Below are 18,425 nucleotides of genomic sequence, written 5' to 3'. Positions count from 1 at the left end.
ACGTTGAATGCTGCCTACATTGTGAGAGGGAGGGCAGTGAATGAGTAACAGCAGCCTTGCCCTTGGGACCTCACCAAGTATTTTTCTCGGTAACTCTCCTGGGCAATTGTTATATCACACACACACTCCCTCTCTCTCTCTCTCTCTCTGTCTCTCTCTCTCTCTCTCTCTGTCTCTCTCTCTCTCTGTCTCTCTCTCTCTCTCTCTCTGTCTCTCTCTGTCTCTCTCTCTCTCTCTCTCTCTCTCTCTCTCTCTCTCTCTGTCTCTCTGTGTCTGTCTCCCTCTCTCTGTCTCTGTTTCTCTCCCTCCTTCCCTCCCTCCCCCGCTCCAATAATGGGATTAAGTGACTTGCCCAGGGTCACAGAGCTACTAAGTATCAAGTGTCACATTTGAATTCAGGCTCTCCTGAGTCCAGGGCTGGCGCTCCCTCCGCCGCACCGCCTAGCCACCCTGGATGGATACTGTATCTCTCTTAACTTTTCGTCTTGTTTCTCTATTGCATTCCTCGAAAGCAGAGCATGGGATCTGGAGTCAGGAGGACCTGAGTTCAAATCCAGCCTCAGACATTGACAAGTTCTGTGACCCTGGCCAAGTCACTTAATCCTGATAGCCAAGGGAGGGATGGAGGAAGAGAAGGAGGGAGGAAGGGAGGGAGGGAGGAAGGGAGGCAGGGAGGAAGGAAGGAAGAAAGGGAGGGAGGCAGGAAGGAAGGGAAGGAGGGAGGAAGGGAGGGAGAGAGGAAGGGAGGGAGGGAGGGAGGAAGGAAGAAAGGGAGGGAGGCAGGAAGGAAGGGAAGGAGGGAGGAAGGGAGGGAGAGAGGAAGGAAGGGAGGGAGGGAGGCAGGGAGGAAGGAAGGAAGGAAGGAAGAAAGGGAGGGAGGCAGCAAGGAAGGGAAGGAGGGAGGAAGGGAGGGAGAGAGGAAGCAGAGTGTGTCTCTCATCTCAACCTCCTACCTCCCCAAACACTTCTCAAGCTGTGCTATGATCAAGACAAAGTAGTTTCTTTAAGGTCCTACAGTGTCTTCTGTGAGATGATGGGTTTACAATCCTTCACTCAGCTCCCTCCAGGCCAGTCTAATCTGGGGGCACCCAAGGCTATCTTCAATAACCTTTAGAAAATCACAGAATTAACTGAAATTCACAGCAGTTTTACAAAGTGTAACCTGACTCTTCTGGACATGCGGGGTGACCGCACAAAGATCTCCAGCGTTTCTCTGGAAGGATAGTAACCGTGCAGGGCGTCCTTTAGACGTAGGCAGAGTATGCGGCTGCCTGCTGTGCGCCACCTCACCGGGAGAGAGAGCCTCATTTATTCACCGTTTCCCCTGGTCATTGTCCAGCGGCTCCCACAAGGGCTAAGGCTTCAGTTGGTTATCAATCCCTTACCCACTAGTGAGTGGAAAACCTCCCTGCTCAGATTCTGACAGGGAGCAGAGGAGGGGACCAGGCACCCCTTTTGTTTCTATTCTCCTTTCCCCAGGCCTTCACCAACCTTCTTCTCTGAGGCATGTGATGGGGAGGCTGTGGTCCTGGCCTCCCTCTCAAGGATCATGCTACCAATGGTGTGCAAGCTGAGGCACGCTCTGGTGCCAGGACCAAACAGCCACTTCATGTCTGGCAGGGAGAGCTCTTGGTTGCCCAGTCCCTTCCAGGCTTCCTCTGGCCATACTTGCCATTTCTCACACCCGCCATGCCATCTCCCATCTCTGAGCCTTTTCCCTGGCTGTACCCCCCACCTGGAATGCACTCTTTTTTCTTTTGGAATCCTTGCTTTCCCCTAGGCCAGCTTAAACTCCATCTTCCATAAGGAACCTCTGACCTTGGGTCAACCCCACATCCTCTGTCTTCTGATTGATGTGCATCTCTCTGCCTTTAGAATGGAACTTTCCTGAGGACAGGCACTGGTTTTCTTTTTCTTCTTTTTTTTCTTTGTACCCCCAGAGTTTAGCACAATGCCTGACACAGAGCAGATGCTTAATAATCACCTGCTGATTGAGAGATTACATATTGGCCCAGTGAAGGATTGCATGTCTGTCTCTGAGAGCCAGGATGGCTAAGTTCAGGAGAGGCCTTATTAGGCTGGCTGTGGGGGGAAGGGGATGGGCAGGGTGAAGAGGGAGGGCCACTTTGACCCACACTGCTGAGGATCCAAGGGACCCTCCAGAGCCCTGGGCCCGCTGGCAGCCTCCTGCTCTGTGCCCCAGGCACCGGCTCAGCCATAAGGATGGGGCAGGGGCTCAGCAGGAGCATTTCCAGTAGCTGGGTCTGAAGAAGGGGGAGGATGGGGCTGCAGGCAGGGGAGGGAGCTGCCCTGGCAGCTGCTTCTGTGGAAGGACTGGATGAAAGTCTGGGGTTGCCCAGAGAAGAAGTAGAAGGCACATGAGCCCTGGGGTCATGACTGAAAAAGAGGAATGGAAGCCATCAGAAGAACTGACATCAAATGCTTCACAAGGGATTCCCTAATCGGGAAGACAGGAGATTCCTGCCACACTCTCAGAAATACTCCCCCCGCCCCCAACAATATTTGACTGACAGGTCATCTCCCACTAGGAGGGGGGCTTACAAGGGCTGCTCAGCAAACCTTTCTGAGCCTGAGCATTTCTGCTTCTCACCTTCACCCCTGTGGGGGTCCACACCACAGACTCTGTGACTGGGCCAAGGCACTGACTGGGACTGTCTGGGCTTGTAAAGGGAGAGGAGTGGTTTTGACGTGGTGCTGTCCAGCAGAAGGCTCAGACTTGGTCTGCTTGGGCCCAAGGACAAAACCAGACTCCATGGAACAAAGTAACAGGGCAGAGGCTTAAGCTTGCTGTAAGGAAAGTTGTCTCAATGTGGACTGGCCATCTCCTGCCCCAGATGCCTTCAGGCAACGGCTGATGGCCACTCTCCAATTGTAGGGGATGTTTGCTTCAGATCTCAGTGGCCCAGATGTCTCCAACTTCCCTCCCAATTGTGAAATTCTGCAGTTCTGAGATTTGGATGCCATTTCCTGCTCGAAGACCTTATCTTCCAATGTTACAAAAGCTTCCGTTTCTTGAGTGTGTGAGCCCCTAAGGGTGCGTTCTTGGGCATCCTGAATGGATCCTCTCAGCGCATCTGACTCAGACGTCATGGGAGTCATCTCTCTTACAGAGAATGAGATATCTGTGAAGTTCTTCGACAGTGATGGGCACATGCTTAACAAATGCTTATTCCCTTCTCCCTTTATAAGAGATGGGGGGGGTCTCCGAATGCTGAGCCGGATGGGGGCTGGCTTGACTGATGGCGTTATTCTTGGTGATTTTTATCATTGGGATTCTTTTACAGGCACAAGTGTGTGCGGCATGGGTATGCTGGATTGTGGCAGTAATAACTTCTATCATAGCAAAGTCTCTGCTCTCTGGCTCTGACCTCACTTAGCATTGCACCCAGCACATAGTAGGCTCTTAATACATGTTTATTGATTGACAAATACTGGCTATGTGACCAATGGTAAATCACTGAAAATCAAAAAAAGTGCCAACCTGCATTTTCAGAGGGGATTTCATCACATGGGAGTTCCCTATACCAGGGCCGTTGCCCAGGTCCAGTTACCATCTTCGATCATAGGATTCCAGTGAAATGGGGTAGCAGATGCTAACTTATTAACTCCCTTTGGAGTCCTTATGATAGAATCAGAGACTTAGACCTGGGAGGGCCTTTAGAGAAGATCTGGTCTGACTGATTCTCTCCTTTTATGGCATTTTGAGAGTACAGGGAGAAGTGACTTGTCCAAGGTCACACGACTAATAGGTAATAAGGGTGGCTTGAGTGAAGGGAGGCTCACCAACTCCAAGGCTTGTGTTCTTTCCTCTGGACCAAGTCATCTATGATCTTTGAAGAGTCTCATCATCTCATTTCAGAGCCCTTTGAGGGAGGTGTGGTGGGCACCGTAACCCCCAGTGCAAGTGAGGCAGCTGTTGAGGGGCAGCTCTGCCCGTGGCCAGGCAGCTAGGAGGCCTTAGTGGCAGGGCTCAGGGCTCTCAAACTCCAGTCTGGCACCCTGCCCACCATGCTCTGTTGTCTCTAAGGTGCCCTATGCCAAGCTGGCATTGACATAGGCTCTGACAGTTTACAAAACCCCTTACACCCAGGCTGGGTGACCGTTCTCTGGCTGTGTCAGAGTGAGGATTTCTGGTGTGTGTGGGTAAGAGGGGAGGCCACTGAGTGGGACTTCTGATGACCCTGGTACATCCACGACCTCATCCACTATGAGTCTAACCAGACCTAGCTCACCCTTTGGAGACAAGACTGTTTATCAATGAGGAATCAATAGGAAAAGGGAGGCCCAACCAGTAGAGAGTGATGAATCTGGGGAATGGGAAATGGTTTCTGGTTGTGAGGATCTGGGAGCATTTTCACATCCTGCTCAATGGGAGGACACGGTCTTGGGGGAGCTGCCCCTCCAAGGGATCGAGAGCCTGGATACCTGCATACAGAATTCAGTGGGCCCCTCAGAAGAGCTGGATTGGCCAATGACTCCAGGCCAAGCCTGGGCCTGGGAGGGGGTAGAGGAAGGGCAGATTGGGAACAAGTGAGGTCTTGAAGACTTTAGGGCAATTTGAAGGAAAAATATGTCTCATGGGACTATACCTTATTTCTTGCCATTGCTGAGACTCACCACGCCTGCCACAGAAGAGGCATTTCCCAGCTGGTAAAACCACTGAAATGCTGTTATTGTCACTGTTGCTATTAATTTTTAAAGAGCAAGAGGCTTGCATTAAAATGTCCAGCAGCAGGCTGGTTTTCTCCCTGCTCTCCCATGCTTGGGGCCATTCACATTTGAAGGAAACATGAGAAGCAGGAGAAGGGCAGAGGAGGGTTGCAGGAGAGAAGGGGCGTTCAGGGGAGACTCACGGGAGCTGCCGAGTTCTTGACGGTCACGCTGGGGGTGGTCGCCCGCAGGGCCCCACTCACTCCGTGGTAGTATTTGAAGCAAATCTTGGTCTCAGCTGCAAGAGAACAAAGCGGGGGCTGCGATTAGAGGTCCCAGGGCTCCCGCCCTGGACCACAATTGCCAAGTATTTAAAAAAGAACAAGGAATGGACAAACTTTTCCATCACAGCTCTCTGCCTCCCCCTCGTGGCCAGTGAGGGTGCTGTAAATGGGCCCCACCTGTCCTCTCCCCCGGCCCCAGCCCTGGGATCAGCCCACAGTAAGGGAAGCCCGGGCCAGTCTGCAGCATCTGCTCAGAGCTCAAGAACACTGCCCTCCCTGCCCCAAATAGTTGACAGTATTTTCTTCAGTCTCATTCCTCCTTAACTCTCTACTTCATTTGGCATTTTTGACTGGCCAGTCAATAAACGCTTATTAAAAGAGCCTGTTGCGTTCCCGGCACCATGCTAAGCACTGGGGGCATGAAGAAAGGCCAATGGCAACGCCTGCCCTCAAGGCGCTCCCACTCTAACGGGGTGGGGGACAACTAAATAACACACAAGATAGAGACAGGGTAAATCAGAAAGGACCACAGAGGGGGGGCAGCAGGATTAAGGGGGAGCCCAGAAAACCCAAGAAGAGGGAGACGAGTAGGGAGAGCATTCCAGGCAAGGGGCACAGTCTGTGCAAATGCCCGGAGTCCAGAGATGCTGGGTTTTGTGTGAGGAAAAGCAAGAAGCCCAGTTGTTTCTGGAGCAAAGAAGGCTCCCCGCTCCTATACATTCTCCTGCAGAGGGTTTTCTGCTGGCTTGTCCTCTCTCTGTCTGGCTTCCCCTCAGTTCCTGTGCTGCTTCATCGTCTGCACCTCACCCTATTTACCGTCAATGTTCCCAAGAATTCTGCCTTAGACCCTCTTCTCTTCTCCCTCCTGGTCACCCCCTTAGCTTTCCTGGGCTGGAATCTCTTCTCTGTGCTCCCCCAGATCACAATCCAGTCCCAGGCCATCTCCGGCACCCTAGTTCCTTATCCCAGATCACCCGAAATTCAACATGTCTAACACCGAACTCGTAGCCTCCCCCCCAGACCTTCTCCTCTCCCATCTTTCCCATTTCTGCCAAAGGCACAGCCTCCTTCAAAGTTCTTGGCTATATCTCTCGGGATTCCTTCCCCTACTGCCCAGATGTCGCCACTTCTGCCTCCGCAGCCTCCTGTCCAAAGCCTCCCCCTCCTTCACTGGCCTCCTCCTCTCATTCAGGAACAAGCTGCCCCTCACCCAGACGATTACAAAGCCTCCTACCTGATCTGCCAGACTCCGTCTCTCACACGGATGGGAAAGTAACTCCCTTAAGGACAGATCTGACCCTGTGAATCCCGACTCAGCCAACATTCGAGGCCTCTGTGATAAAAGACAACCCCCTGTGTTTCGCTGGGGACTCTCCTGACACAGCTCTATTTCCTGTGATCCAGCCATCCCAGGCTGCCTCTGCCTCTGCTCTGTCTCTCCTCCCCAGGCCTTTGTGCTGGCTGTCCCTGATGCCTGCAATGCCCTTCCTTCCCCCTCTGCCCATAGTATTCTCTCCATCTCTCTCCTCCCAGGCACCACCATCCACACAAAACCTGCCAGGGTCACACTGCTACAAAGTGTCTGAGGCAGCATTTGAACTCAGATCTTCCTGACCCACTTCCAACACTTTATTCCCTGCACCTAGACTGTCTTCTGTCACCCAGATACTTGCTGAAGACTTGCTGATTCCATGAGCACTTTTAAGCATGACCATGTGCTGTGCCGGGAATAATGTTTACGTGATGCCCCGAGCCCAGTTTGAGGGAAGAAATGAGGCTAAGACTAGACAGGTCCCTGCCTCGCTAATGCTTTCATGTCAGGGGCACAAGGCTCAAGCACAAATCCCAAAGGTGGAGGCAGAACCAGAGGTGGCAAAGCTCAGAGGAAGGAGTTTTCACTGCCAGGGGATCAAGGACCACTTTGTAGAGAGGTGGCCTCTCCACAGTCTGCCAAACATACCTTGGGGGAAGCCAGGGAGGGGGGCATTCCAGGAAACTTGGTGCCTCCCCAAGCACCTGGCTTAGTTGGCCTGGATCAAACAGCCAAATCAAAGGAAATGTCCTTGTCCAAAGTGCTGGGATTGGGGAGACCCTGAAAGAGAAGTGATCTCAAAGCTTCAGCCTTCAGAGTCAAGGAGGGACTCAAAGCTCAGAGGGACTGTCTCAATCACAGTCAGGCTCCCAGAGTCCTGTTGTCCTAAATCATCAGCAAACATTAGAATTCATCCAGGGACAAGCCTCAGACCAACAGCAGATTCCACAGCTCCAGAGGGGGGCCTGCCTTCAGATCTCACAGAGAAATGCCGGCAGTATTATCTTTGCCCGCTCTGGGAAGGACAGGAAGCCTCAGAGCCGGGCTGCATTCTCATGGCCTGGCACTGGGCATTCCCAGGCCCAAGGCTCAACAGCAGCGGTGTTTTTGAAGCTGCAGGTGCTGGGAGGTACCTGGAGGTTGGGATAATGTGAGAGCTTCAAGCCTCATTTTTTCCAGTGACTTTGTCATTCAGGGCTTTTCTTTCCACTTACTGTGGCCAATTCAACCCAATTTCCTCTCATCCCACATGCCACAAGCCCCACTTCTTGTAGAATAACCTGGCAACGCCAGGGTTTAAACAGAGTAGGATCATTTAGCATTTCAGAGCTAGTGTTCTATTCAATTCTCTGCTTTTCCTCTCCTAGTCTGTGTGTCTGATGAATGGGTGGTAGGAAGGAGGAGATGGCTGGCATGCCAGCCACCTCTCCCTGGTCTTCCTCTGGTCATGCCCATGACTGACAGGAAGACAGTGCTTTGGAGTTTCCAAAGAACTTTTGTATGTGTCTCATTTGAGTCTCAAAACAGCCCTAGAACACAGAGACAGAAGATTTTATTGCCCCATTTAACAGATAAGAAAACTGAGACCAAATGTCCTAAAATGGCTTGTCTGTAGCCTTTTTGATTGGAAACCCTTATTAGAATGAACTCTATCCAATGCTGATTTTTTTCCTTCCAAACCTCCTCCCTCCCTTCTCTCTCCCCTCCCCGCCTCTCCCACCCTCCCCTCCTCTCCTCTCCTCTCGCACCTCCTATGTGCCAGGCACTGTGCAGGAGGGCCAAGCCCATCCCCTCTCCTCTCCTCTCCTTCCAAAGATGAGTGATAGTTTCTCCCTCAGTGCTATTCAGTGGCAGACCTTCTATGGCAGGCATATAAACACTGTTTTTCATGACAAATGTTATTATATCCTTGTGAGGAGGAATTGTTTGGTTCCTTGTACTTGTCCCTCCTGCACAGTGCCTGGCACATAGTAGGTGCCTCATAAATGCTGGTTGATTGGCTGCTTGACAAAAATCTCGAAGGGCCCCTCCTGACATTTTATTGAAGGGAAACTCTTGTAAAAAGGCATCTTTGACTGTCGTCTTTTGGCCCCGTCAGAGGCAACAGAGGAGAGACAAGAGATAAAGGTGTCCAGCGTTAGCATTAGAAGGGAGCCGCAGGGGACAAAAGCCCAGTGCCCTTCCATCTGCTCACCCAAGCAGGAAAGAGGATGCCACATTGAGAAGTCTGCATGCACCTCATGTACACACTCACACGGGAGGGTTTCAGGGATGGGCACAGCACTGCATTGACTCGGCGCCTCAGGAAGATGTGGGTTCACATCTCACCACCAACACTTAGTTTCTGCACAGCCCCAGGAAAGACTACAAATTACAGGCAGTTTTCAGTTGCCGGCAGCTAGGAGAGATCCCCTACGTGGACAAACTGACAGGGCCCTCACATACCACCAAACAGTGTTTCCTTAATTGAACCAAAGTCGCCCTCCTGCCATGAAAATTGGTTTTCTTTAATTACATCCTCATGATTCTATGGTTTTCCACTTAAACCCAATTCCAAAGTTGTTAAGGCCCTTATTAAGGGCACACGCAGCACACCTGATACTCAGCAATGGTTGAGTTTGTGGGGCTGCTGTTTACTGAGCTGAATTCAAATGATGTACAGAACATGATTGTGCTATGGAAACCCATCTGTGGCCCTCAGGATTCCCTGCACTGGTTGATGACTGCTCCTCCTCAGGGGGAGTCTCACCCAGACCTTTCTCTGGGGTCGCAAACTGGTCCTTACTGGAATTGAACGGTGCAAATCTGTGGGACCTCCCGCAGGTCCCTTCCCCTCTCTGTGCAATGTCTTCATGTCCTCAGCTCTAAAATTAGGAGCTTCCAAAGCCCCTTCCAGCCCTGCACTTGGAGCTAGGGTAGAGGCTAAGTTTATGGCATTTCCATCACTTCAAAAGGGTCCTGCACAAAATCCAGAGGAATGGTGCAATGGAGAGAACTCTGGAATTGGAGTTAGGAAGACCTGAGTTCTAATCCAGCCTCACACACTTACTAGCTGTATGACTCTAGACATGTCACTTAATGTTTGCCTCAGTTTCCTCCCCTGTCCCTTCTGATGATCACGGAATAATCCAGCTTGGCCTTTGGTTTATCCTGAAAGATGCCCCATAGGCATTGCCATTTCCCCACACTCAGGGTCACACAGCTAGTAAATGTCTGATACTGGATTGGAACTCAGGTCTTCCTGAACACATGGAGGGCTCCAGCCCAAGGACCAAAGACTTCTGCCAGATGTGCACCTTAAACTTGAGCCCACTTTCCAGGAAGGCATGTCCCAGACTTTTGGTGAGATGTTTTGTCCTAACTGTTCTCACTTTAGTAAAGATAGACGTTTTTCCTAAAGCTATGGGTCTGGCTGACTAAATGTTGTCAACAGATAATGACAATGGGAAACACACCCATTGGGATTGGGACCTATAGCACTACAAGATGTCCAACCCCCCTCTCAGTGCTAATCCTAGATCCAAGGGGGGGCGGATGGAGGAGCCACACAGAGGGTTCCTGCTCTCCAGTGCGTGCAGGAGTTGGGGCTGTCGCCTCATTACAAGTAGATATGTTCTGTCCAGTACACCACAGTCCTCACCCTCTGTCCAAAGGCACAAAAGGCAAAAAATAACTCAGGAAAAATAACACGACCTCTTGGTCCATCCTGACGAAGAGGGAATAATTCCATTTGACACTCAATTCATCCCTAAGGGTGCCCCACAGGCATCACCATTTCTCCACACTTAGGGCACCTGACATAGATGATGTTCAATGAATATTTTATCTAATAAATTAATAAAAATGAGTTAGTTTGGTGAAATTCTGACTTTTCATGGAGATTTTCATGAAAACGGACAAGTCAACAACTGAAACTCACTAATGAGCAGAAAAATCCAATGTGTCCCATGTTTTTAGGTAATGCCCTGGCGACCTCTTTGGGAAGGTGAGGGAGTGACAAGTGGGGACAGCCTTTGTTGCCCCGGAGGCTCTGAGAAGGCATTGACCTGCAGAAGTGATCGGCTGGGGTTCGATTCTGTCGTTAGGACTTAGTGTAGAGAGCAAAGGACAAATGCCGTCTTTTACAAAGAAATGGGGCTGCTGTCTTTCTGCAGCCTGTTGCATGCCAGGTCCTTCCCATTGTTCCTGACTGTACCGCCCAGCCTCCACTCGGCTGTTTTTGGAGGATGCATCAAAGGGCTGGTTCTCAGCTCCTGTGTCTCCCATTCTGGAGCCCCCATCTCTTCCACTGTCGGCCAGATATATTTCCAAGCCTGGGTGGCCATCGTTCACATGGGGAAGAAGAGGCTTATGTCTCCCCAGAGTCCCAAGATGGTGCCTGTTTCCTGACTGTCAGACTTGGCTTGACTCCCGCTGGTGGTGGCTCTCATGACTAGGAAGTTTCTCCTGAGACCAGCTGCCTGTCTTCTAGATCTCCCGTTAGTTCTAGCTTTGCTGTGTGGGGCCAAGATGAACAAGCTTAATCCCTCTCCCACATGACCGTTCTCCCATGACAGAAAGACAGCTGTCAGGTTCCCTGCCTGATGGGCATGATTCCTGGTCCTCTTTCCCCCTTGGGGGTGGGTTAGGATGTTTAAAGAGTCTCATCACACATGGAGCTTTGCTAGGCCAATGGATATTAGGGCAACTGGTGGTACCACAGTGGAGAGAGTGCTGGACCTGAAGTCAGGAAGATCTGAGCACACATCTAGCCTCAGATTTACCAGCTGTGTGACCTTGTGCAAGTCACTTCATTTTATCTGCCTCAGAGTAAAATGGGGATGAGTACAGCACCAGCCCCATAGGATTGTTAGGGGGATAAAATGAGACTCTGTTTGTAAAACACTTGCCACAGAATACATGGTAGACGTGCATTCCTTTCCCCCTGGCTCTGAAAAGTAATTTTCTTTGCAAATGAGACGTCAACCTCGATTGAGAGGAGAATCTAGAAGGAGGCAGGAAAATCCTCTCCTTGGCCAATCTGACTGAGGCTAATTTCCATCTCATTTCACTTGACAGTGAAAACTGAGGCACAGTTCAGACAGCAGTAATGGGGAGGGGGGACAAAAAACGTCGGGACATGATGTCACCAGGTCAATGGAGAGTCCCCCGTGTGCCCCCAGTGCTCAGGAAGGAAGAACAGACAGAGGGCTTTTCTTCACCCAGCAGAAACATTTCTAGGGAAAAAAGAGACTGGAGAAGAGAGCTATTTTAGGTGTCCCTTAGGAGAACACTCCAAAAACTTCACAATGTGTAAGCATTTATAACTCAGCCAGCAAGCAAGTGCTAAGAGATGACAGATGTCAAAATATAGTGTGTTTATGTGTGTTCATGTGTGTGTGTCCATGTGTGGGGGGGTGTCTGTGTGTGTGTGTCCATGTGTGTGTGGGGGGGTGTCTGTGTGTTTGTGTATGTGTGTCTGTGTGTGGGGGGGTGTCTGTGTGTGAGTGTGTGTGTGTCCATGTGTGTGGGGGGGTATCTGTGTGTGAGTGTGTGTGTGAGCTTGAACTGAGGTTTGACACACTTTCTCTGTACTCAGAGGTTCTGTAATAAGAATGTAAATTTTAAAGATCTTCCCTGCCCCTAGGCTAATATGCACCTGAAGCCTGGGGTGGGGGAGGCTTGTTTTTCAGTAGATACTTCTTGATTGGCTAGTGAGTCAATAAGGTTGTTACATTCTCTGAGCCAGGAGAAGGCTATATAAGCCCTGATGTGTAGCCTTGTTTTGGGACTCACTTTGAGAAGTGTTCTGTGATTTGATCTGAATTCTGGGAAGCCGTTGTTGAGAGTCCCCCGGCTTTGAAAAACCCAGAATGTGGAAACCCAGATGTTGACTGGGTATGGATGTAATGGTTGGACAGTTTGGAAATCTGTCTACTTGATGTTTCTGTCTTGATAATTATGCCTGTATACTTTGAGGTTCAGGGTGCTGACCTTTTCTCCTGAACAAGGTAAACGATATATGTCTGACTGATTAAAGTAAGCTTGTTAACCCATTTTGAGTTGCTTTCCTTTAACAAAGCAGATCCAAGAACCTGTGGTAGCTGCAAACCCTGAGGACGCTTGGGGTGCTTGCTGCTACAGGTTCTTGACTCCAAGACCAGCTCTAATAATAATTCTAATAATCATAATATTTATTAATCACTTTGAGATTTGCTTTATAAGCCTGCAAGGCAGTTGCTATTATTATCCTCATTTTTCAGATGAGGAAACTGAGGTAAGCAGAGGTTAAGTGACTTGCCCAGGGTCACACAGATAGTGAGTATATGAGATGAGATTTGTGTTCAGGCCCTTGTGGCTTCAGGTAAAGCCCTCCACTCCCCTATAAACGTGAATGATTCCCCTGAATGACATCATGGAGACCTAGGGACCCCCAAAGAGGGGAACTTCTGTTTGGTCTATTCCTATGACAAGTCCTGACCCCTCGTCCTTGTGCCACTCCCAGCTTGCTAGTCTCCACTGGTCTGACACCTCGGGGCCCAGGGCTGCAGAAGGGAACCCCAATGACGTGCTGACTCAGAGCATTGTCTCTGCTCCCTAATACTGAGGGGCTTTATGAGCCCATGGCTGGAGATGCCCAGAGCTGTGACTTCGGAAGGTCCACTGAAGGCCTTCTACCTTTGGAACAATGGGATTCTCATTAAGGCCAAAAATGAAATGCCTCGCTGCACTGCTTTGAGAGGAAGCCTCCTTCTCTTCTGGCCCTAGCACAGTGCCGGGCACATGGTGATGAAGGATTATTGACCTGGCTGAGTGACTTGCTGTTCTCTATTAGGCATCTGTCCCCAAACTTCTAATTCATTTCCCCTTTCTGTCCAAACCATTTGTCTTTTACCACCAGGACAATATGGCTTTTGTTTCTCTGGTTTCTGGATGTCCATACAGAAATTTATCTAAACATACAGTGTGACCCCAACTCCCTTGTAGCTTCCTCTTTCTTCTTCTTCTTCTTCTTCTTCTTCTTCTTCTTCTTCTTCTTCTTCTTCTTCTTCTTCTTCTTCTTCTTCTTCTTCTTCTTCTTCTTCTCCTTCTCTTTCTCCTCCTCCTCCTCTTCCTTTCTCTCTCTCTCTCTAAAATAAGGTCTACTCATGAACAGTCACACTCCAGTTATAGCTCCTATCTCACCACAATTCTCCCACAGACCTATGAGCTCATCTATCTGGAAATTCCCCCCCACAATGCAGATTACAACCCAGTCATGCCCAGGCGGTTCTCAGCCATGTCCTCCCAGCAGTTCTGCCCAGTGCATTTCCTCACTTGCTGCCAAGATCAGGAGGGCACCATGGAGCCCGTGGCTGTCCACCTGCCACTGCTCACTCTCACCATGGGACCAGCCTATCTTCTCTCTGTGTCATAAGATTAGATTCTTGGATGACATTCTCTGCTCCTTCTCTTCTTTGGAGTTTCTCCTTGGGTAAATTTTGCAGCCTGTTCATGTCCACTGACTCTGTCACACTGATCCAGTCATATTCCCCTTGCCAGGATGACTGGCTGGACTCACTGACTCTCCTGGACCTTCTCTACCCCTAGCTTGCCTGCCATCTTTTCCTTCCTTGTCCTGTTTCAGTTCCTTTTTTGTGTTCTCTTCCCCATTAGAATGTAAGACCCTTGAGGGATCTGTTTGTTGGCACTTACCACAGTGACTGCTACACAGTAAATATTTACTAAATGCTTGTTGACTTGGAATTTCTATTGTCTCGCCTATTTCCCACACTGCATACATGTGTGCATTTTAGGTCCTGGTTTTATTGCTGGCTCCTTTTTTTGGATTTTGTTTGTGTATCTCTACTTTGGCAACTAAATGTTAGGTGTCCAGGGTGGTTATCTCCCCTTCCTTTCTCCTGTGGCTAGTGGTCCAAGACCCTAGGGAAACATAGCAGCTCATCAGGTGTACCCCGACCCTGGCCATGAGGCTGTTCTCGAATTTTAGTCTTTGGTCTAGGAACAAAGCCCCAGTCTCTGAAACTTTGTTCTTAACTAGCTCTTTACTGCCCCCAATTCACTTTTGCAGAGGCTATAGTTAGTGAGCACAGTCTGAATGAAGATCCGAGGAAGGAGACTGAGGGTCAGAGGAGAACCAGGAGAGATCAGTGTCCCAAAAAGTGAGAGGGGAGAGAGAATCCAGGAGGTGGTCAACAGTGTCTGAAACTGCGGATAGGTCAGGAAGGATGAGGAATGAGAAGGAGTCAATAGACTTAGCAATTAGGAGATTACTGGTGACTTTGAAGAGGGCAGTGGTATAATTATCTTGCTTCAGTGAGAGCCCATTTGAGACACATTTGTATGCTTCCAACAACCAGGCTTCCCTGACTGCCTGGTTACTGGTGCCCTCCCTCAAGTTTCCTTGTATTTACTTATCTATTTGTTTTTTTTCTTAGATCTGCCAATAGAATGGAAACTCCTAGCACAGTGCCTGGTACACAGAAGGGACTTAATAAATGCTTGTAGAATTGACCTGGATTTGCAGGGGCAGCTAGGTGGTACTGGGTCTTGAGTCAGGACAACCTGAGTTTAAATCTGGCCTCAGACACTTACTAGCTGTGTGACCCTGGACAAGTCACTTAACCCTATTTTATTCAGCTTCCTCATCTATAAAATGAGCTGGAAAAGGAAATGACAAACCACTCTAATAACTTTGCCAAGAAAACCCCAACAAGGAGTCACAAAGAGTCAGACATGACTAAAAATGACTAAACAACAAATAGAGTAGGAAATACCCATGTGTCAGCAAATCAATAAGTTTTTTAGTGTGGGTGTTAAGTGTCTGAGGCCGGAACCGAACTTGGGTCCTCCTGACTCCAGGGCTGGCGCTTTACTCACCGTGCCACCTAGCCACCCCCAAATAAGCATTTATTATGTGCCTACTGCGTGCTGGGTGCTGAGGTAAGCACTGGGTATACAAGAGGCAAAAGACAGTCCCTGCTCTCACATTCTTATGTTGGAGACAATATGGAAACAGATATGGACAAAATGGAATGTTTCTGTCTTTGGGGAATTGGATGTGTGTGTGTGTGTGTGTGTGTGTGTGTGTGTGTGTGTGTGTGAGGTGGGGATTTAGCTGGTCACCACACATGATTGCCCAAATGCCTCCCATCTCAAGGAGAAGGGAATGGCAGATGGAACAATCCCAAAGGTTTTCCCAGTAGTTTTTATAAAAAGTGAGAAGCAGATGAGATTGACCAGAGACCCCAAGCTCTTCATCATTTCCATCACAAGCATTGCTTCCTTTCTGATCCCTGTGGGGCCAAAGGAAGCGGCCTCTGTTCCTCGTGGGATGCCCCCTTTCTCTCCAAAGTGAGCAGAGAATGGCAGCTCCCAGTCCCACTCTCCGACATGTCCATCTTAGCAGACAGCCTCAGAGCCTTCTTTTCACATTGTCCTCCTCCCTCCTCTCTTCCTGTTCAAACTTTGCCCATCTTTAAGCTTTTTAAAGAGAAAGTAACAGGGTCCACCAACCAATAAACTGACAAGCATTTATAAAGAGTCTACTATGTGCCAGTTACTGTGCTAAGTCTGGGGGCACAAAGACAACAGCAAAAGTGCCTGCCCTCAAGGGTTTCATGATCTATTTGGATTTGGAGTCAGGAGAGACCAGCATGGATGTCTTGTCTCCAATACTTACTTTCTGTGTAAATGAAAATCGCTTAGAACCTCTGAATCTGTTTCCTCATCTATCAGAGGTTAACAGGGATCCAGAACAAGGTCTTCATTTGACAAATAGGGAAACTGAGCCTCAGGAGGTTAGTCTCAAACCCAGGTTCTCTTTGTACCAAACTCCTCTCCCTTGTAAGGCTTGTGAGGTTCCAATGAGTCTGCTGTTCTAAAGCAGCATACACATGGCACCCACTGCTGCTTGGTATTAAATTATTTCCTCCATGCAGCCTTCCCTGCTTTTTCCAGTCCACACAATTCTCCCCTGTCTCTGGCATAGTCTGATACTTAGAATCTCAGGCCCTCTAAGCTGAGAAGGCTCTCAGAGGTCACCAGTGCCATGTGTCCATATTATTCCCAACCTGCAGCTACAAAGGCCACCCCCAGAGCCCAGCTCCTGATCCTCTGCTTGCCACTGGGAGGGCATTGGGTGAGGATCCAGGAGCATCTTGGTGATGGATAGCGCAGCACCAGCATAATTTCCATGAAGGAGGCAGCGATTTCTGGAGGGTCAGGGCAGCACAGCTGTTTCCTCATGAATCCCAGTGCCTGGAAGCTGGAGAGCATGTGAGACAGCCCTGGGCATCCTGCTTAGAGGCTCAGCTTGTCGCATTCCATCCCCATCCCCCCGAGGGGCTGCTGCCTCTGGACAGGTGGCCATGGGCAGCCTGCTGAGGAGAGAGGTGTCAAGAGAAAAAACTCTCCAATGGCTGGAGCTGGGAGCAGGGCTGAGGGCCAGGAGGGCAGGCACAGAGGTCATGGGATGGATGCAATGGAGCTCTGTCCAGCACGGAGAGGACAGAACAGCTTCTTTGCTGTTTGCTGCTGGATCCCTCAGCTCTGAGGGAGCCAAGCATCTTCCGACTTGCAGGTCTGTGGTGGTGCTGATGGTCTGTCTATATTTAGCATGCCTGGCACTGGCTCCTTCCCCAACAGCTCTGGCCTGGGCTTCAGCTGGCAGATGGTGGCCACTATTGGGTCCTGCTGCTCTTTCCCAACGTTCCTCAGGGTCTGTCCTTTCAAGCCTCCTTTGCAAAGACTCTCTTGGCCTCTGGAAACAATGCCTATTCCTGGCCTCTAGGGAGGTGAGGCACAGGAAGAGGGGGGCTAAAGGGGTGCCGGGGCAAGCCTGAATGGAGAAGAATAGAGTTGTCCCCAGGGTTAGACAAAGCACCACCAGGGAGATCATTCCAGGTTCTCCTACTAGATAAAAAGCTTTCCCCAAGACTGAGGCAAACAGGGGCTCCTTTAGTGGGCATGGCCTTGTGGGCCTGGAGGCTTGTTACACAGAAAGGTACCTAGTTGCTGGACACTCATATGCTTCTGTGATAAAAACAGTAAGACCAGAGATGACAGGTTTGCATTAGTGCAGGAGGTTGGAATAAGGTCCCAGAGGATAGAGCTTACATAGAGAGGTTCCAATGTGGCCTCAGACCCTTTCTAGGTGTGTGACCCTGGGTAAGTCAATTCACCTCTGTTGCCTCAGTTTCCTAATCCATAAAATGGGGACAGAGCAGTACCTAACTGGTTGAGGTTGTTGGGGGGATGAAATGAGGTGATATTTTAAAGCATTTTGCAAAACTTCAAGGGCTACATACTTGCTGGCTGTTCATGTGACTATTACTAAGACAGGGCGTCTTTCTAGTGTCCAGTGAGGAAGGCAAAGGAGGCTGGGAGATGGCCCAGAGCTCATCTGTGCAGGGTGAAGGGAGCAGACCAGACTGCGGCCACTTTAGATGGCTCTGTGTTGTGGGGATGAGGGGAGCAGGACCCCACAGCATGAGCAGTGCCGAGGTGCTGGGGCTGGGGTCCTTGCCTCCAGCAGAGTGTGGAAGGGCCTGGAGTACACGGGATGGTCCTAGAACAATCTCTTCCTTCCTTTGTTAGAGCGAGCCAGGATCATCACCAGTCAATGAGTCAGTGGGCGGCTATTAAATACGTGCTGAACCCTGGGCAATGGTATGTAATGGCCAAAGGGAGCTTACACACACTCGGAGGGGATCCCTCCCCACCCCCCAACCTCACTCTGGCTACTGCCATCACCCTGGTGGGTGTGCACTCGAGCACACACAGACACACACACACAGACACACACACTCACCCTCACACACGCACAGAACGAAGGATGCTGACTTCCACCGTGAACAGCTGGAGGCAGTGCCTGCGGGGGAATTCCACCTGAGGTTTTGCTGATCAGATTTCTTCCCCCTGGAGAGGAGTCTGGGAAGAGAACAGCAGAGGAGGACCAGGGGCAAGAGAAACTCGGTAGGGAGGTCTTTTCTCCTGCTATATTTGAATAATGCACTTCCAGGGTGGCTGTCAATAGGACAGCGGCTCCACAGGCAGCTAAAAGGTGAGCGGTTTCGCAAAAGACATTCCTAAAATGTGAGGAGGGAGAGAGACACAGAGGGAGGAGAGGAGAGAAGAGAGGAGGGAAGAGGAGGAAGAGAGGGGAGGAGAGAGAGGGG

General features: G+C 50.1%; 1 protein-coding gene across 1 annotated transcript in view; it reads right to left on the bottom strand.

Moving 5' to 3' along the window:
• HECW1 (HECT, C2 and WW domain containing E3 ubiquitin protein ligase 1) overlaps window positions 1–18,425 on the bottom strand; it is a 317,313-nt gene that overhangs the window by 119,114 nt on the left and 179,774 nt on the right. The window contains exon 6 of the mRNA XM_069084583.1: window positions 4,875–4,969. Coding sequence (XP_068940684.1) covers window positions 4,875–4,969 — 95 coding nt within the window. The remainder of the gene's footprint in view (window positions 1–4,874; window positions 4,970–18,425) is intronic.

This window comes from Petaurus breviceps, unplaced genomic scaffold, assembly GCF_028583685.1.
Source record: "Petaurus breviceps papuanus isolate PSGF00001 unplaced genomic scaffold, PetGlider_PUasm1.0 174, whole genome shotgun sequence".
In the NCBI taxonomy this organism is placed as follows: domain Eukaryota; kingdom Metazoa; phylum Chordata; class Mammalia; order Diprotodontia; family Petauridae; genus Petaurus; species Petaurus breviceps.
Note: the sequence above shows the minus strand (reverse complement) of the source record. Positions and strands in the feature narration are given on the sequence as shown.